Source organism: Fusarium fujikuroi, chromosome FFUJ_chr07 (assembly GCF_900079805.1).
Source record: "Fusarium fujikuroi IMI 58289 draft genome, chromosome FFUJ_chr07".
NCBI classification, from domain to species: Eukaryota; Fungi; Ascomycota; class Sordariomycetes; order Hypocreales; family Nectriaceae; genus Fusarium; species Fusarium fujikuroi.
The window spans coordinates 1,867,640-1,884,822 of record NC_036628.1 but is presented as its reverse complement, the minus strand read 5'-3'; the positions used below and the strand labels follow the sequence as shown (position 1 = coordinate 1,884,822).

The 17,183-nt window shown below is 35.5% G+C and overlaps 3 protein-coding genes; 1 reads left to right on the top strand and 2 right to left on the bottom strand.

Moving 5' to 3' along the window:
- Window positions 1–343: 343 nt before the first annotated feature.
- Window positions 344–2,372, bottom strand: FFUJ_08512 (related to forkhead protein; the record flags this gene model as incomplete). XM_023580778.1 has 4 exons in its annotated part: window positions 344–416; window positions 467–1,254; window positions 1,315–2,175; window positions 2,241–2,372. 4 exons carry the CDS (start codon window positions 2,370–2,372, stop codon window positions 344–346), a joined length of 1,854 nt encoding a protein of 617 aa, XP_023433496.1.
- A 10,201-nt stretch (window positions 2,373–12,573) lies between these two features.
- FFUJ_08513 (probable PAP1-poly(A) polymerase) lies at window positions 12,574–14,822 on the top strand (the record flags this gene model as incomplete). XM_023580777.1 has 6 exons in its annotated part: window positions 12,574–12,716; window positions 12,774–13,515; window positions 13,571–14,315; window positions 14,385–14,505; window positions 14,568–14,670; window positions 14,769–14,822. 6 exons carry the CDS (start codon window positions 12,574–12,576, stop codon window positions 14,820–14,822), a joined length of 1,908 nt encoding a protein of 635 aa, XP_023433495.1.
- A 632-nt stretch (window positions 14,823–15,454) lies between these two features.
- Window positions 15,455–17,118, bottom strand: FFUJ_08514 (related to beta tubulins; the record flags this gene model as incomplete). XM_023580776.1 has 4 exons in its annotated part: window positions 15,455–15,719; window positions 15,771–16,733; window positions 16,793–16,992; window positions 17,047–17,118. 4 exons carry the CDS (start codon window positions 17,116–17,118, stop codon window positions 15,455–15,457), a joined length of 1,500 nt encoding a protein of 499 aa, XP_023433494.1.
- Between the last annotated feature and the right edge of the window lie 65 nt (window positions 17,119–17,183).

Below are 17,183 nucleotides of genomic sequence, written 5' to 3'. Positions count from 1 at the left end.
AACATTTGTATATATCCAAGGCTCTGTTCCAGGCCATTGGCCTGATGATCTTCACTCTTATATAACATATTCACACTTGGAGCTCTTGAGTCTATCTGTCGAGCGAGAATTCCCCAGTGGTGCGGAAAGGTCTATAAGATCGAATGAATCGTTGAGCTGACCGTTCAGTCACGCAGGCACCCAAGTCGAGGAGAGAGGCTTTTTTTTTTTTCGTTGGCTCGTTGCATTCATAAGTGCCGTCAAAATCCTTGGTCGACAGCATCATGTACTCAGAAGTTTAGTACATATCATGGCTCCGTGACTTATCCCCCTTGAAATAAAAACGCCAGTGCAGAAAAGAAGCCTAAGTACGGCCTTGCAAGATAGAAGCCCCGCCGCCGACTGGTGCATGATACGCACCGATACTCTGAAACCCCCTAGGTAACTATGTTAGCTCAGTCTCAAGTGAGTCATGGGGAAAACAAACTTTGTTAAATCAAAGCCGTGCTCTTCTTCGGCCTCTGCCGGTTGAGCAATAGGCTGTGGACTTGACTTTTGAGGTCGAGAAGGACTGCTAAGAGGCGACTTGTCTCCCCTTGGCGGACTGCTACTCTGCGGGGGGAGAACACCTCCAGCTTTGGTAGGACTGACATCGTAGCCACCAAGAGGTTTCAATGGTGTGCTACCTATGTCTGCGTATTTCCAAAAAGGGGCAGGTGAGCTGGTGGGCATGTGTTGACTTGGTCTCTGTGCTGTGCTTGGAGGAGCAAGCTTCGGGTGCATCCTGGGCGGTGCTGGGGTGACGAATGAGCCTCCGTCCTCCTGGTATGAAGATGTGAGCGTGGGTGACTGAGGGTTGTACACTGAAAACGATGAGTCTCTCGCTGGCGTCTTCCTAGGACGCGGTAATGGGCTACCATCAATCATCATGGTCGCGTTTCTACCAAAGGATCGATCAGGGGTGGACTGGGGAATTAGCAGAGAGGAACCAGGTGGCTGTGGTGATGCCGGAGGGGATGCCCTTCGTCTGCGGGCAGAGGGAGTTTCTCTCGAGGCCATGTCTCTTGGGCCATGTGTGATGTAGGCAAGTTGGTTTGGGGATGAGGGGGCAGATGAACCACGATGACCACCACGACCAACGCGATAGGCGTTTCTTATCATCTCCTCTCTTGCTTCTGGGACAATTTGCCACTTCATTCCCTTGCCAGGCTCGTCGGTTAATCTGGCAACCTTGTCAAATGATTTGTTCAATGAAAGGTTATGACGAATTGAGTTCTGTCGAGTGTGAGTGAGTATACCGCCTAGCAAGGTATGGTGGCCGCCACGAGAACTTACCTGCCAGCCAGCAGCCTGTTGATGGCGATAGTAGGCGTATGTGTTCATGATGTAGGTGTAGATCCCGTTCAGATTCAGCTTCCCATCAGGTGCGTTCAGGATCGCCTGTGTAATCATTTGAGCATAGCTATACTGAGGCTTGATATGCTGGTTCTCATCCTGGCTCAGATCTACACCATTGGCACCAACCATGACGGCTGGCGTGCTTGCAGCCGGTGATTTGGCAGTGCTCTGGGCCGAGGGCGGCGTGCCCGGGCGTTTGTATTCCGGAGGCGCCGGTGCAATGAGGGGTTGTCGGCGCGAAGTACGAGATTGTGGTGAATGAACACTGACTCCAGCACGTTGCAAATAGATGGGATGCACAGTCAGTGGAGTTATCTCGGACGGAAGCACGAACATCATCTCGACATTTCCAATCTCGATGACTTCGCCGCTTGTGAGAGGATGAGCCTGTCCAGCCTTAACGGGCTGGCTGTCCACCTTGGCACCGTTGCGGCCTTTGACATGTAGGAACCACTTCTCGTCCTTGGAATCGAATGATATGGTTGCATGCTCTCGCGATACCATCTTGCTAGGACCCAAGTCGATATGGACGTAGGACTCATCTTCGTCGGAGCCCGCGGTCTGAGAGTTATGTGACGTCTCAGGAGCTCGGCCTATGTTAACGTTGAGCTTGGTGATATAAAAGGTCCAGTCCTGGGCAGCCACTTTGGCGTAGGCTTTCACACCATCGCCCTTGGCCTCGTGTATGACATTTGCGTGATCCTTGCTGGCCTGGACTTCCTGACTTCTGAGATGCTGTGTGATTTGCGACACGAGTTGATCGTCGTTGGGCGCGGGGGGGTCTTCATCTTCCTGGACCTGCTCGGGAAGATCAATGTCAGCTGCCGCGGGCAATGGAACGAACGACAGACAAGATAACGGACCTTCTTACGGCGCTTTGCAGGGCGACTGGGGGAGGAATCTTCAACGTCGCCTGGTGATATATCTGCGTTGGACGTCACGGCTTTACGCGGTTCGCGACGAGCCCTAGAGGCTCTCTTTGCCGACGGTGGCATGGCGGGCAAGCAGCTGTGCACTCCTACGCTGCAACGACGAAACGAAAGATGGCAAGGTCGAAGGTTTGTCGTGATCTAGAGATCGCAGGGCAGGGCGTGTTTTTGGTGCCCTCGAGGACTGACGCGGGCATACGAAATAATCAGGTCAAGTGAAGTCGTGTCGTCAATCAATGAATGTATCGTCTACTAGTGCAGCAAATAAATGCCCTGCCCTTTAAAGTTGGTACCGCGTTCGCGTTAGGATTGACCTAGGTCTAGTAGTTAGTGTCATAAAGTGGCAGGGCCCATGACAGGGCTGCGATGCGCTGCGCTGTGGGCTGGGCTTGTGGGCTGGGCTGGCCTTGGCTGGGATGCGGTGCTGGCTGGGTGTGGGTGTACCGATTCGTGCATATTCGAGCCCCGTTGAGTGAATCAGAGGCGCCAGAATCAGCAGACAAGGGGCTGACAGTGCTGTAAGGGGGCATCAGTGATCACTAGCGTGTGTGAGCGTCATTGGGAAACAAGGCGAATAGATGGATTTAATGGATTGGCATGATCGGTGGAAGAGGAAGAAAAGTGAAGATGATTTTTCTTTTCTTAATTCTTCATAATGGGACTGAAGTCTGAAAGAGAGATAGTATTATTAGTATACCTATCTATATCTATATCTTTTATCCCCCCTTTCCCTTATAAGGAAGTAGAGTTTAGTGGCTTGACTTGCATCTTGCACAGAAAAGAATTCTAGTTACTTCCATTACTGTACCCCCTGGTCTAGTAGTAACGTCCCCCACCTAAAGACCGGCCACCCTTACAGACTGGCTACCTTATTCTTAACCTAACTACCTAATTTATATATACTTTAAATAGTTATAACTCTATTAATTTAATTCTAATTAATTTTAAATTAATACTAATTAATTTAAAATGCCTTTTTTTACTGAAAAAGATATAAATACTGCACTTTAGATAGTTATAAATAGTATATTAGTAAATAAAGTAACTAAAGCTTATAGTATTAACTATTCTATACTTTAAGGTTAAATTAAAGGAAGTATAATATTAAAAGAAGCCTAAAAACCTTATTAAAAGCTCTTTAATACTTAAAAAAAGAGTTTTTAAGACTAAATTATTATTTAAGTTAATTTAAGATACTCTATATTATATTAATAAGTTAAAGAGTTTATTAGTAAGATTGCTATCTATAATAGCTTTCTAAAAGGTATTAAAAAGAACTAATTATAGGGCTTTTTAAAATAAAATCCTAATATTAAGATATTAAAAGGCAAGAAAATTAACTTTAATTAATATTATAGAGCTTTTTCTAAACTAATAAAGGCATTCTTTATACTCCTTATAATACTAATAATATATTTAGTTAAATAAGGGAATAAATATAATATTAATAAAGTTAAAATAATAGAAGGAATAAAAATAAATAGTCTATTCTTTAATTATTAATTAAAGAAGTTAGTATTTATTTATTAGCTTAATTCTTATGCCTAAATTATAATTTTTAAGTATATTTTAGTAACTAAAAAGGTCTTAAGACTTATAGTTATTTTTAAGGGGAAAATAATTTAATAATAATATTTCCTTAAGAATTTAAACTTCTTAAAAGATTAAAAATTTATATATAGTAATAAGGGCTAAATAAATAATAAATTAGCATTAATTTAATTAAAAAAAGTCTTTATTTTATTAATATAGCCTAAAAAGAAAAATAAACCTTAACTTCTTATTCTTAATAGCTATAGAAGTTATATTATAGAAAATTTCCTTTAGAAATATTATAATAATAATATATATTTATTATTTCTTTTTACTTATACTTTTTATATCCTTTAGCTATTAAATATTATAGTTTTTAATCTTCTAAAAAAGGTATATTATTATTTTCTTTTAGATCTTACTTCTATCTTTAATAATAGTTATATTAATAAGATTATATTTCTATATACTTATAATAAGGCTTAAAGAGAAGCTATTATAAAGTCTAATATAATTACTGGCTTTAAAGCTACTAAACTGTAGTCTATAAACCTAATAAAGGTCCTAATAAACCTAATAGTTATAAAAATACCTTTTTCTATTATTACAGTAAATTTATTAATAAAAGAGTAAGATTTAAGTTTTCTAAAGACTTCCTATTTATCTATATAGCTTTAGTAAGCTTTAGGCCAAGTCCTAGCTTCTATAATATAAGATCTAACTATTAGGCTGCTTTTTAAGAAGATTAGCAGTTAATTAAACTATTATAACTTTAATATTAAGTAATAAAATAGAGAAATAAGTATTTTATAGTAAGAAAATAAAGAAAATTAATTAAAATAATATAAAACAGTTATTTATAACCTAAATATAAAGTTTATAAAGATTTTAATAATAAAAAAAGCTTATAAATAGATATAAAAAACTTTATAATTAAAAAGAATAGTAAATAAAATTAAGAAATTAAAACTTAAGGATTTTTATATTAATTTCTATATAAATATTTACTAACTAAAGTTTTATTTAATATAAAAAATATAGTATTATAATAATTTATTAATTAATTATAATATTAGGTTTTTAGTGTTTTAGCTGAGGTGGCCAGTTTGTGGGGGTGGCCGGTCTTTGGGTAGGGGTGTTAGATTAAGAGAATGAAATAATCGCTTATATCTAGGTAAAACCTTGGCAAGATGCCAGAAGTTAAGGGATTTAGATATAAAATTTCCCCTCTTCTAGAAGAAAGATAATATATAAGTTTTTCTAATAATTAAGAGTCTTATTTATAAGAAAAACTACTATAAGTATAATTAAAAAGGAAAGTCTAGTACTTACTAAAGATATTTAGAATAATAACTAATTAGATAATTAGGCTTAAATTTAGTAATAAGTAGATTAGCTAGTATAAGGCCCTAAAGGTTAAATTAAAAAATAAGGATTTATAGGCCTATATTAACTTAATAGCATTTAATAAGCCTATCCTTAAGGTAATTATATTTATACCCCTTAATATATTAGCAGTAAGATAGTAAAGTGCTATAGCCGCTAAAGCGATAATTACTATAGAAGTATTATCTTTATTAATATAAAAAATAGCTATATAGAAAGTTAATCTTTTTATTATTAAATTAAATAGAAATTATATTAAATATAAAATATAGACTTAATAAATACTATATCTTATAGAGAAAGATTACTAAATAGTTACTATAATAAAGGCAATATATAAGATATATTTAAAGAACTATAAAGACTTAAAGAGAAGGATATTTATTATTTAAGATTAAATACTAAATATAGTAAATAAAGGGATTATAAGGCACTATTTTTTAGAAGATAATACTTTAATAAAATAGGTTTAGTCTTTTTATAATAAATTCTCTTTAATATAAATAGAGTAAAAGCAGGAGGCTTATTAAGTATATAGAGAAGTCTTAATAAAACCTATATACTAAAAATATATAACCTATAAAGAAATAAGTAACTAGCTTAAGTAATAAAGGACCTTAATTAATAAAGCCTAAAATATAGGCCTATAAGAGGCTAAAAAGGCAGATTAGTAGTTTTCTAATCTTATTATAGCTTTAAGGTTAACCCTACTAGAATTATAGATAAATACCTATAATATTACCTAAATAAATTATATTTAGTTTAATACCCTATCTATTAATATAATAGTAGTAGATATTTAGCTAGTATTAATATTACTACTAGATATATAGAGAGTTAAAGTAAGCTATAAAGCCTTTTTAGTTAAATAAGAGGAAGAGGCTAGAGAAGATTAAAATACCTTAAGGAAGCCTAAATAAAAGGAGTAAAAAGGAAAGAAGTATTTTTATTAAGGACTTAATAAAAATAAGGCAGGAAGATATAAAGTATATAAATTAAGGTATACTTTATTAAACTATTTTTATACTTTTCTTAAAAAGGCTTATATTAGGTTTAAACTAATATAGGCTTTTACTAATTAGGTATAAAGAAAGATAGATAAAAATAAGAAAGGTATAGCTAATTAAGTTAAGAAGCTAAAACTAAAAGAATTAGCCTAACTATATTTAGTTAGCTCTATTTAGCTAAGTATAGGCCTAATAGTAACTAACTATTACCCCTTAAATAAAAGTATATTATTAGATTTAAGAGTAATTATATATATATTTAAGGATATAAAGTAAATAAAGAACCTTAAGGCAGTAGCCCTTAAGGACTTCTTTTAGTTAAAAGTAATATAGATCTTAATAGAGAGATATAGTAAAATATAAATTAAACTTAAGTTAAGTAATAGTATACTAAAAATACTATAACTTTATAATATAGCCTTATATACTATATTAGCTATAAACTTAATATTATTTATTAAGTTAAGAAAATAAAGAATTTAGTAGGATATAAGCCTAAGAAATAATTATTTATAGCATTTAAATAGAAGTAAATTTAATAAGGTTTTAAAGATTAAAAGGCAATAAGTGCTTAAATATAAGCATTTTCCTTAAGACCTAGAATTAATATAAGCTAAACTAGCAGTAAATATACTTTCTATCCCTTTAAAATGGCATATATATATAATATAGATTAAAAGAAAGCTATTAAGAGGTAATACCTTAATATAATACTTAAGGTTAGGCTATTTAGGGCTAAAGGCTTTTTAATGCCTAGCTATATCTATAAAAGGAATATAAATAAAGTTAGAGATTCTAATAGAAATATAGTAAATAACTATAGTTAACTGTAATATATATAAAGTAGTAAAAGCTTATTAATTAATATATTATACTTCTTAAGAGTTAGTTTAAATTATAAGTCTAGGAGATTAAATAGCTATAGATTTCTACTCTATACTACTAGGATATATAGGCTATAGTTTAATATAGATATTTATAGATAGAGTATTAGGGTTTACCTAAGACTATTATATAATTAATTAAATAATCTTTACTATCCTTTTAGTACTAAAAGGCTTTTTAAATATAATAGAAGTATAGTACTTTAAGAAAGTAAAGGTAATTAAATGCAATAATAAGATTATAATAACCTATCTATAAGTATATATTAAAATAGTTTAATAAAGAATATAATATAAACTATTTACTTTAAATATATAGGCTTAAAATAGTAATATAGAAAGAGTAGTTATAGTTATTATTTAGAAAAGTAAAGTAATAAGGGCAGGTATAAAAATTCTAAAATACCTCTAGCTTAAATTAATAAAGGCAGCTACCTATCTTTATAACTATATACTATTAATTTAAAGATAGTATAAGTTACTATATAAAATATTCTACTTAAAGTATATAGCTAAGCAGTTAGTAAAACTAAATCTATTATACCTTAAAGTATATAGATATAAAGCATTTATATTAATAAAGGATATATAACTATAATATAATAGATTGTATTATTAAACCTCTAGAGGGTAAATTAAATATCTAGTAGGATATATATTAAGTAATTTCTATAAGATTTAGAACTTATTAAATAAAGAGGTATTTTTAATATAGGATATTATCTTTAATAAATATTAGTATTTTAATAGAAATATAATAACCCTTTAAGATAACCTATAGGCTAAAGACCTAATAGTAATAGAAAAATAAATTAAAGAATTAATCTTACTTTAATAAACTTAGCTTAATTTATAGTAAATATATCTAGTAAATAAAGAACTAAATAAAATTATTAATAAAAATATAAAATTTATAAGCCCTAAAGCCAATAACTTAATAAAGGTAAGTAAGGAATTAAAACTATATATTTAGTTTAGATTTAAGCTATTACTAATACCCTTAAAATTACCTCTATTAGGTTTCTTTTATATAATAGAAGATAATCTAAAAGTAAAAAGAGGTAGTAAGCCAGTAAGTAAAACCTTTACTAAAATATAAGTAAGAAATTATATTCTATTTAATATAGTATTTCTAGTAGGGATACTATAATATAAAATATATATAGATACCTAATAGAAGACTTAAGGTTATAAAAGTTAAGAGAGTCTAGCTAGCTTTAAGAACTTACTAGAGAGAGGGAGCTTACTTTAGCCTTTAAACCAATTTAGTATAGAAAAGCAGGAGGCCTAAAGGGATAGGATAAGCTCTATATTAGGCAAGAAAAAGGGGCTTTATATTAATATATATTAAAAGCTTTTAAAAAGGCTTTTTAGCTTATATATTAATATAAAGAGTTATTTATATTAAGATATAATCTAAAAGGCAAAAGATACTTATTTAGAGAGCTATAAACTCTTTTAATTATAGATAGAAATAGCTAAAATTATAATAAAGGGTTATTAAATACTTAAATGTTATTAGGTATATATCTATAAGTTAGATAAATATAGAAGATTCCTAAAAATTAAGGTAAGATTAGTGGTTTAAGGAGACTAATAGGTAAAGGATAGCTAAAATATATATATAGCTATACTGGCCAGAATGTCTTTTAGGGTTTTAATAGTAATTATAACTAGATTTAATTATAAGATACTTTAATATAATGCAATTAATGCATTTATATAATTAATATTAGATAAAGATATATATATAGAAATGCTAATAGGTTACTAAAAACCTAATATAGTCCTTAAGCTATAAAAGGTATTATATAGACTTTAAAGGTTATCTCTCTTATAGTAAAAACACTTTAAGAAAGGTCTATTATATATAGGATTTTATTAAGTACTTAATAAAGACTATTATTAGGTTTAAGGCAATATAGTATTTTTCTTCTATATAGATAACTATATCCTTTACTACCTAAAGAAATAAAAAAAAAGGTAAAAGATTTAATAAAGAAGTTATAAGAGATATATTATATTAAAGAAGGCAAGACCCTATAATAGTTTTTAAGTATTAAGGTTATAAGGGATAGACTAAATTATTACTTATAGCTTTCCTAAGCTATATATATTAATAAAATGCAATAATTACTTCTAGACCTCTTATTAAAATATAAAGTAATTATCTTAATAGTATAAAAAGAGTTATTACTATATATTAAATTATTAAGCTTAAAAAGTATAAATAATTACTAATAGAAAGTAAATACTATTATATATACTATAATAATAACTTACCTAAATATTGCCTTTATAGCTAGTTAATTAATAAGATTTAACTAAAACCTAAAACTATAATATTATAAGGCAGTAAATAGAGCACTATAGTATTTTACCTAAATTAAGGACTTAGCCCTTTAATTTAAAAGTAATAATAACTTTACTGTTAATAGGTTATTTATAGCCTTAAATGTAAGCTTTATTAATAATTTAGTAAACTATTAAAGCTTATAAGCCTTTACTATATAACTATTTAGAGAAGTAATAAGCTAGTAAGTAAATAAGTAAGATACTATAATAATATCTATTATAAAGGTAGAATTACTTACCTTATTATAGGCAGCTAAAAAGGCTATCTTTATAAGCCAGCTTATATCCTTATTATAAGTTAATCTAAAAGATAAAATCCTTTAGTGAGGCCCTGTTAAGCTACTAAAGGTAACTATTTAATATAATAATTTATAAACTATTTAACTAGTTAAGAAGGAATTAATTAAGTTATATATAAAGCTATAATATATATAGATTTATAATTATTAGCTAAAATAAAAAGTAGTAAATAGAATAGTAAATATAATATATACTTTATTAATTTAGCTAATAGCTAATAGCTTAATTAAGAACTTTATTAATAAGAAATTCTAAAATTTTCTTAAGTAATTAAGGCTTACTAAAATTATAGTAATTAAATAGTAAATAGAAATTATTTTAAATTAGGTTATATAATAAAATAGATGCCTAAAAGATTTAATTTAAATTTATTATTTTTAAAAAATTACTAAAGTATAGAAAGAGTAAAGCCCTAATAAATACTTATATAATTAATACTAACTATATAATAAAGACTAAAAAACTAAAAACCTCTAGTTAAATTACTTAAAGATATAGAGAGGCTTAATAGCGCCTTAATAATAAGTAGGAATAAACTGGCTAAAATAACTAATAGAAGTAATGCCAGTAAAAGTAATTAAAATATTAAGAATAAAGTTATTTAAATACTTATTAAATAGAATATAAAGAGCTAGTTTAGCTTTAAATACAGATAGAAGTTTATTATAGATCCTCTTACCTTTAATAGAGATATCTTTATAGATATTTAAGTAAAGGATTGCTAAATAAAGGCAGATTATAGTAAAGATATTATAGATATAGAGAGGCATTATAGAGGCAATTTAAGTAAATACTTCCTTAAGAGTAAGTTTAATACTATCTTAAAAATAAATTAGCTAAGAAATTAAAGAAGCCTTAATAAAAAATATATAGAAATAAGGCACTAAAGTGCCTAAAGGTCCTAAAGGGATATAATATCTTAAGACTAAATTATAATAGTTAAAGTACTATTACTACTAAAGGTAAGGTTATATATATAGTTAGTAATTACTTATTAAGCTATATTATAAGACTTAATTATAATATAGGCCTATTAAACTTAAATAAAATTAAGTTCTTTATTAATAAAATAATCCTAAAGGCACTTAATTATTAGGTAATAAGCCTAAATTACACTAAAGTACTTATAAAGAACTGGCAAAATGTTAGTAAAGACTTAATAATTAAGGTAAAGAAATATATATAAAGCTATACTTCTTTTAGTTATTAATATAAAAAATATAATACTTTAGTAAGAGGCTAGTATAGTATTAAAGAAAGAGATTGCAGTAAATATTATAAATATAGTAAAAATATAAAATCTTATTAAAAGACTAATTAATTAGCTAAACCTCTAGATTATAGATAAACTTTTAAAAAATATTTATATAGAAATTAATATAAAATATAATAATAAAATTATTAAAAATTATAATTAAAGAATTTTAAAGATAAATAAATAAGATATTAATAAAAGCTTATTAAAAATTAATAATTTTAATAAGGTAGAAAAATATAAATATTAAAATTTAATTACTAAAATAATATAAATATAAACTACTTTATAACAGTTTACTAATATCTTATTAAAGTAATATAATATAATACTTAAATCTTTAAAACTAATATATTACTATTAGAATTATTATATACTAAAGAGAGATATTAGATTAAGAGAATAAAATAATTACTTATATTTAGGTAAAACCTTGGCAAGATGCTAGAAGTTAAGGGATTTAAATATAGAATTTCCCCTTTTCTAGAAGAAAGATAATATATAAGTTTTTCTAACAGGGGGACATTAGTACTAATCTAATGTCTTGCGTGCGTCTCAGGGGAAGGCAGTATTCTGATAAGTGAATATTGTATGGTGTTTGTTTATGAAAATATAACCACCAAGCAAGCAATACGATAAATGCACATGCGTAACCTTAAGTAAGCCCAATACCGTCTCGCCCTTTACTAACTGACTGACTATCTAAATGTCTGAAAGTCTGAATGTCTCTTATTTACTGATTTATAAATAATTCAACTCTGGTTTTGTTTAGCGCTAGGGTAGGGATATTATTGCCAACCATGAATCAATAACAGGTTTTCCTTGCAGCTGTCGCTTTATCTGTGTCTAAGCGGGTATGGAACTTTAAGCACTACAATGCGTGAACAACGTGATTCAATGCTTCAGTCTCAGTCAACAAATATCATATTGCCCGTTTAATTCAGCTCAAACCCACAGATAAAAAGCCAGTAATAAGAACTCAAACCCCCCCCCCCCGGTTTAGGTACCTACCTAAGGGTGCCTCATTACTAAGCGTCTTAGCCAGGGTCCACTATTTCAACTACCTACACCCTATCCAGCTTCTGGGCCACCACCGCGTTTGTGCAGCCTCGCGGCGCCTCGTCGTAGTCAGCCAAAAGTTCTAACTCTCCTTCATTACCTAACTGACCTACCAAGTAGTAAGAAAAAACTTGGCCTCTTCATCACCCAGCGAATGCACTCGATATCCTTTACGATCCATCCCTTACCTCTCCGATCCAGCCATCCCCAATATTCGTCTCCATACCAGACACAGAGCACCCTCTTGTCCTGTTCTGTGCCTGGCCTCTCCCTTGCGCTGCTCCCACTGCCCTTGGAGAGGCTTGAAAAACCAGCGCATTCTTTTAAACACACAGCCATTTGTTGATTCGGCTATCATCCTGTCGCATTAGGATTTGCGACCCTCCCCGGCCTCGGGTTGGTGGTTATCTAACCACTGTTGTTCAGCTGCCTCCCTACCCTCCTCTTCCTCCTCCCCCCCCATTCCGACGTTTGGATACATTGAAGCTATGGCATCTGAACAGGCTTACGGCGTGACGCCCCCCATTTCCGTTCAACTCCCAACGGAAACCGAACTGCGACAATCGGACGCTCTCCTGGAAGAATTGAAGCGCCAAAAGACCTTCGAGAGTCCCGCAGAGACTGCCAAGAGGTGAATGCCAATAAATCTGTCGCGTTAGCGTGTCAAGAACTAACAAACTTGTTCCAGAGAAGAAGTCCTGGCCTCAATCCAAACCATTTGCGATGCGTTCGTCCGTCGAGTCGCCCAGGAGAAAGAACCCAAGAACGAGGTCCTCATACGAAATGCAAGGGGCAAAGTCTTCACTTACGGCAGTTATCGCCTCGGCGTCTATGGCCCCGGCTCTGATATCGACACTCTCATCGTCGCGCCGAAATACGTGACCCGCGAGGATTACTTCAAGTTCTTCCCAGATCTGCTTCTCTCGATGGCCCCCAAGGATGCCATAACTGATATGGCTGTCGTGACTGATGCTTTCGTACCCATCATCAAGTTTGAGTACTCTGGCATAAGCATTGATTTGATCTTTTCTAGGGTCATTCAGAAGCAGCTATCTCCCGATTTCAAAGACCTCAAGGACTCTGGCTTGCTGCGCGGCCTAGATGAGGCAGAGCTGCGGTCTCTGAACGGCACACGGGTAACGGACGAGATCCTCACGCTAGTCCCTGAACAGAGCACATTCAAGAATGCGTTGCGAGCCATCAAACTGTGGGCGCAACGGCGTGCTGTCTACGCCAACATCATGGGTTTCCCTGGTGGTGTTGCATGGGCCATGCTCGTCGCACGCGTTTGCCAGCTCTACCCAAGGGCTACGTTCTCGGTGATTGTTAACAAGTTCTTTTTGGTTATTAGCCAATGGCGCTGGCCGCAACCCGTTCTCCTCAAGCCCATCGAGGGTGGGCCTCTCCCTGTTCGAATCTGGAACCCCAAGGTACGTCTAGTTGCATGCGATTTTAATGCGCAGAGTGCTAATCCTGTTTCTGCAGCTCTACAAGGGTGATACCTATCATCTAATGCCCGTCATTACTCCTGCGTATCCATCCATGTGTGCCACTTTCAACATTACTCGTTCATCGATGGCGATTATAAATCGAGAACTTAAGCGGGCTCTTCAGATATCTGAGAGCATCATGGTGGGCAAGCGCCCCTGGAGCGATCTCTTTGTCAAGCATACCTTTTTCACCGCAGGGTACAAATACTACATCTCTGTTACCTCAGCAGCGAAGACAAAGGAGGCCCACACGATCTGGTCTGGTTATGTTGAGTCCAAGGTTCGAATGCTAGTGCAGAAACTTGAGCAACACCAGTCCATCGCGCTAGCCCATGCCTTCAACAAGGGCTATGAACGACAACACCGATGTCACAATCAGGAAGAGATTGAGGCTGTGCAGGAAGGGAGCCTCGATTACCTATGTAAGGAAGACACCGAGCACACTACTGCTGTCAAGATTGAGCCCGCAGTCGCAGAGCTACCAATCAAGGCTGAAAACGGAGAGAATGGCCAGCCTATCAAGCCTGAGAATGGTCAGGGCAACGAACAGGTCAAGACCGAGAACGGTGAGAATGATCACGTTGTTAAGCCTGAGCCTACAGAAGACACTGGTCCTATTACGGTCGTGCCTGTCAAACCTGAGACATCCAATGAGTCCAAACCAACAGACACTGCGACGGCAAGCGGCCCATCCGACATTTACACAACTACTCACTATATTGGCCTCGAGCTGGCTTCTGGTATGTATACCGCCTGACATGTTTTCGCGAATCCTCGGTGTTTGAGATTTCCCAGTACTGACTCAATAGGCGCCAAATCACTTGATCTTTCTTACCAGGTTGATGAGTTCAAGGAACTTTGCACCTCGTGGCAGAAATACAAGGATGATCTGAAAGATGACGTCTCTATTGGTGTTCAACATGTCCGAAAGTGAGTTCAGCAGACGCTTCCGACATGAACGCACATTGGCCTGCTGACTTTGGCCCGCACAGCTTCAACTTACCAGACGATGTATTCGACGACGGCGAGAAGAAGCCCCAGAAGAAGGCTGCAGCTAAGGGCTCAGCAAACGGCAAGAAACGGGGCCCCCCAGAGGTATTTAAGCATCACCGGGCGAATTCCCATTGCCGGCCAAGATGCGCTGTTCCAGATGGCACATCCCTCCCAGCTAGGGTTTACTAACCCTCGTATAGGAGAATCCTCCCCCAGCAAAGAGACAACAAGCTTCGATTGCTGCCGCAGGCTGAACGTGATAGCATACTTCGCATTCCACACCAAAGTTGGCTCGGGCTCGACCACAACTCAATTGTGCATCTTGCACTATATCTAAACCAAAAAAAAATATCAAGAATATCGGCAAGTCCATAAGTGGCTGGACGATTGGCATGTGGCTGATCACGTAACTAACTAACATAAGAGAAACAAAAAAGCTCGCTTTCAACCAGACTGAACTGCATCAACTACCATGGTAAGTTGGCAGTGCCAGCCTGATGTGTTAATGCATTACTGGCGGCGTTATTTGCGATTGGAAGATTGAATAATCTACATTAATAACAGCAGAAAGAGAGAGAGAGGCACATGCAGTGCGGGAAGGGCAGCTGGCTAAATCAACATGTTGTGCTTCGCAGCAACATATCTCCAAAATGGGAGTTGTCTAGTCGCCGGATCGATAACGTTGAAGACCTCCAGCAACCTCATATTATATCTGTACCTAGGAAATGGCCATGCTAGATCAATACAAACTTTTTGAGGCTCGATGAACCTCAGGAGACTTGCTCCAAACCTCTTTTTGTTTTTGTCCGGCGTATTCCTGAGATGTGAATGGTACCCGAGATTGCTCGACTTTACTGGGATTTGATGGCCAGCTCTTTCAGATGCATCAGAGGTCGTCGTCGTCATCATCACTGCCACTGAACCAGCCTTCTTGGTAGGCATCAGCCAGTTCTGCCAATCCATTACCAATATCCTCTCTTTCGTTCACTGATACAAGTCGAGCAGAGTCCGACCGCAAATTTCTGATCCGTTGCACTAATGAGCTGTTTGTGGAGAGTGTGGTATGCATGCTGGCATCAGGATGGCTACTGAGATGAGGGTAGATTTGGGGGTAGGCGTCCAGTAACGGGAATCTGAGGGATGAATCATATCTAGTCGAATATCAGTACTTAGCAAGTCACATGGTCTAGGCAGTAACGTACTTGCGCACAACAGAATTGCCTATCATGGGGCGTTCGCCAGGAGCAAGATGTCTAGGGGCGTCTTCATCAACGTTTCCAAGGGGGTCCAGGTCTCTGCAAGATCGGAGTTCGCCGAAGACATGCTTATGGGCATCCGACCTAGCAATATGATGTCGACTCCAAGTGCGCCCCATTTGGAAGAAGTCGACATTGATGCGGCTGTCTTCCGGTGAGTCCTTTTCAGATGCCAATGACATGCTGATGCTGGCCAGGGGTTGATTGCCATTGACGTTCAGACTCTCAGCCAGGTCGTCTAGAGAGCTTGGCTGCTCCGAAGAGCCTTGTACCTGACGTGTAGGTAAGGCGGCCGTTTCGATAGCTGCAGCCATGACAGCAGATGTGTGCCAGGGTGAGCGGCGATCCAACGATATGCCAGCTGACAGGTCCTCTTCGGGTAAAGCCATAGGAACAACTGTCGTTGCCTGCGTGCAAAGCTGTTCGATACTGTGAGCGACGTTGGCAAGGCGAAGTTGACGCTTTGATCTGGGAATATCAAGCAAGGGGCTCTGAAGACCCCAGGTCCATATGGTTGTCTTTGGGAATTCATCCCTCAAGGACTCGAGATATGCGGATGCATAGCCACCCCAAGCATCATCGATAGTAGTGAAGACCTGTATTCCCTGCATCCTGTCACACTCTTCTGCAAAGGGCCTGAAGTCTCGATCCACAAGATCGTGCTCCTTGTCGAGCATCGAGAAGAGCTCTGTGCCCATTGAGAAACGCTCAAAGGGCATGGTTGTCGAGTTGAGCTCAAAGTCATAGAGCTGGACCAGTGAACGTGGATGGAAGTAGACTCGTGAGAAATCGGACCAGTATCTCACATTGGAGGTTGTCAGTTGTGCCGGTTCAGTACCTGCATCGAGGCTCTGCTGGTACTCGCTTGGATTGATGGGCGCCTGTTTGTGAACGACTGATTGACCTGACCTGAGAGGGCGTTAGTTAGCATGGTGTTGACCGATAGGATGATTAATAGGAGTTCCTACCATAATTCCGCAGGATCTGGTTCGGCTCCAGCTTCATACAGTGCATTAATCTTGCGTAGAGAGCCAAAACCGCCTTTGAGATCGTATATGACTGTTCGTGGGAGAAATGTTTCTGAGCCGTCAGCACCTAGACCGGCCCGCCAATGAACATTGTGATCTATAGGTGACTTTTCGTCGGCTGAGTATGTAAAGTATGACTCCTATACTATGGTGAGTGATTGCGTTGTGTGCATAGGCTGTAATACTAATGTTACCTGGGCATTCCAGAAGTGAGTAGCCGTATAGTTACTCAGCTGACCGAGCTGAAGACTGATGATTTCACGCATTTGGGGACCGTGATCCTATACAGACTTTTGTGTGTCTTCTGTGTGCATTACATATAATAAAATCT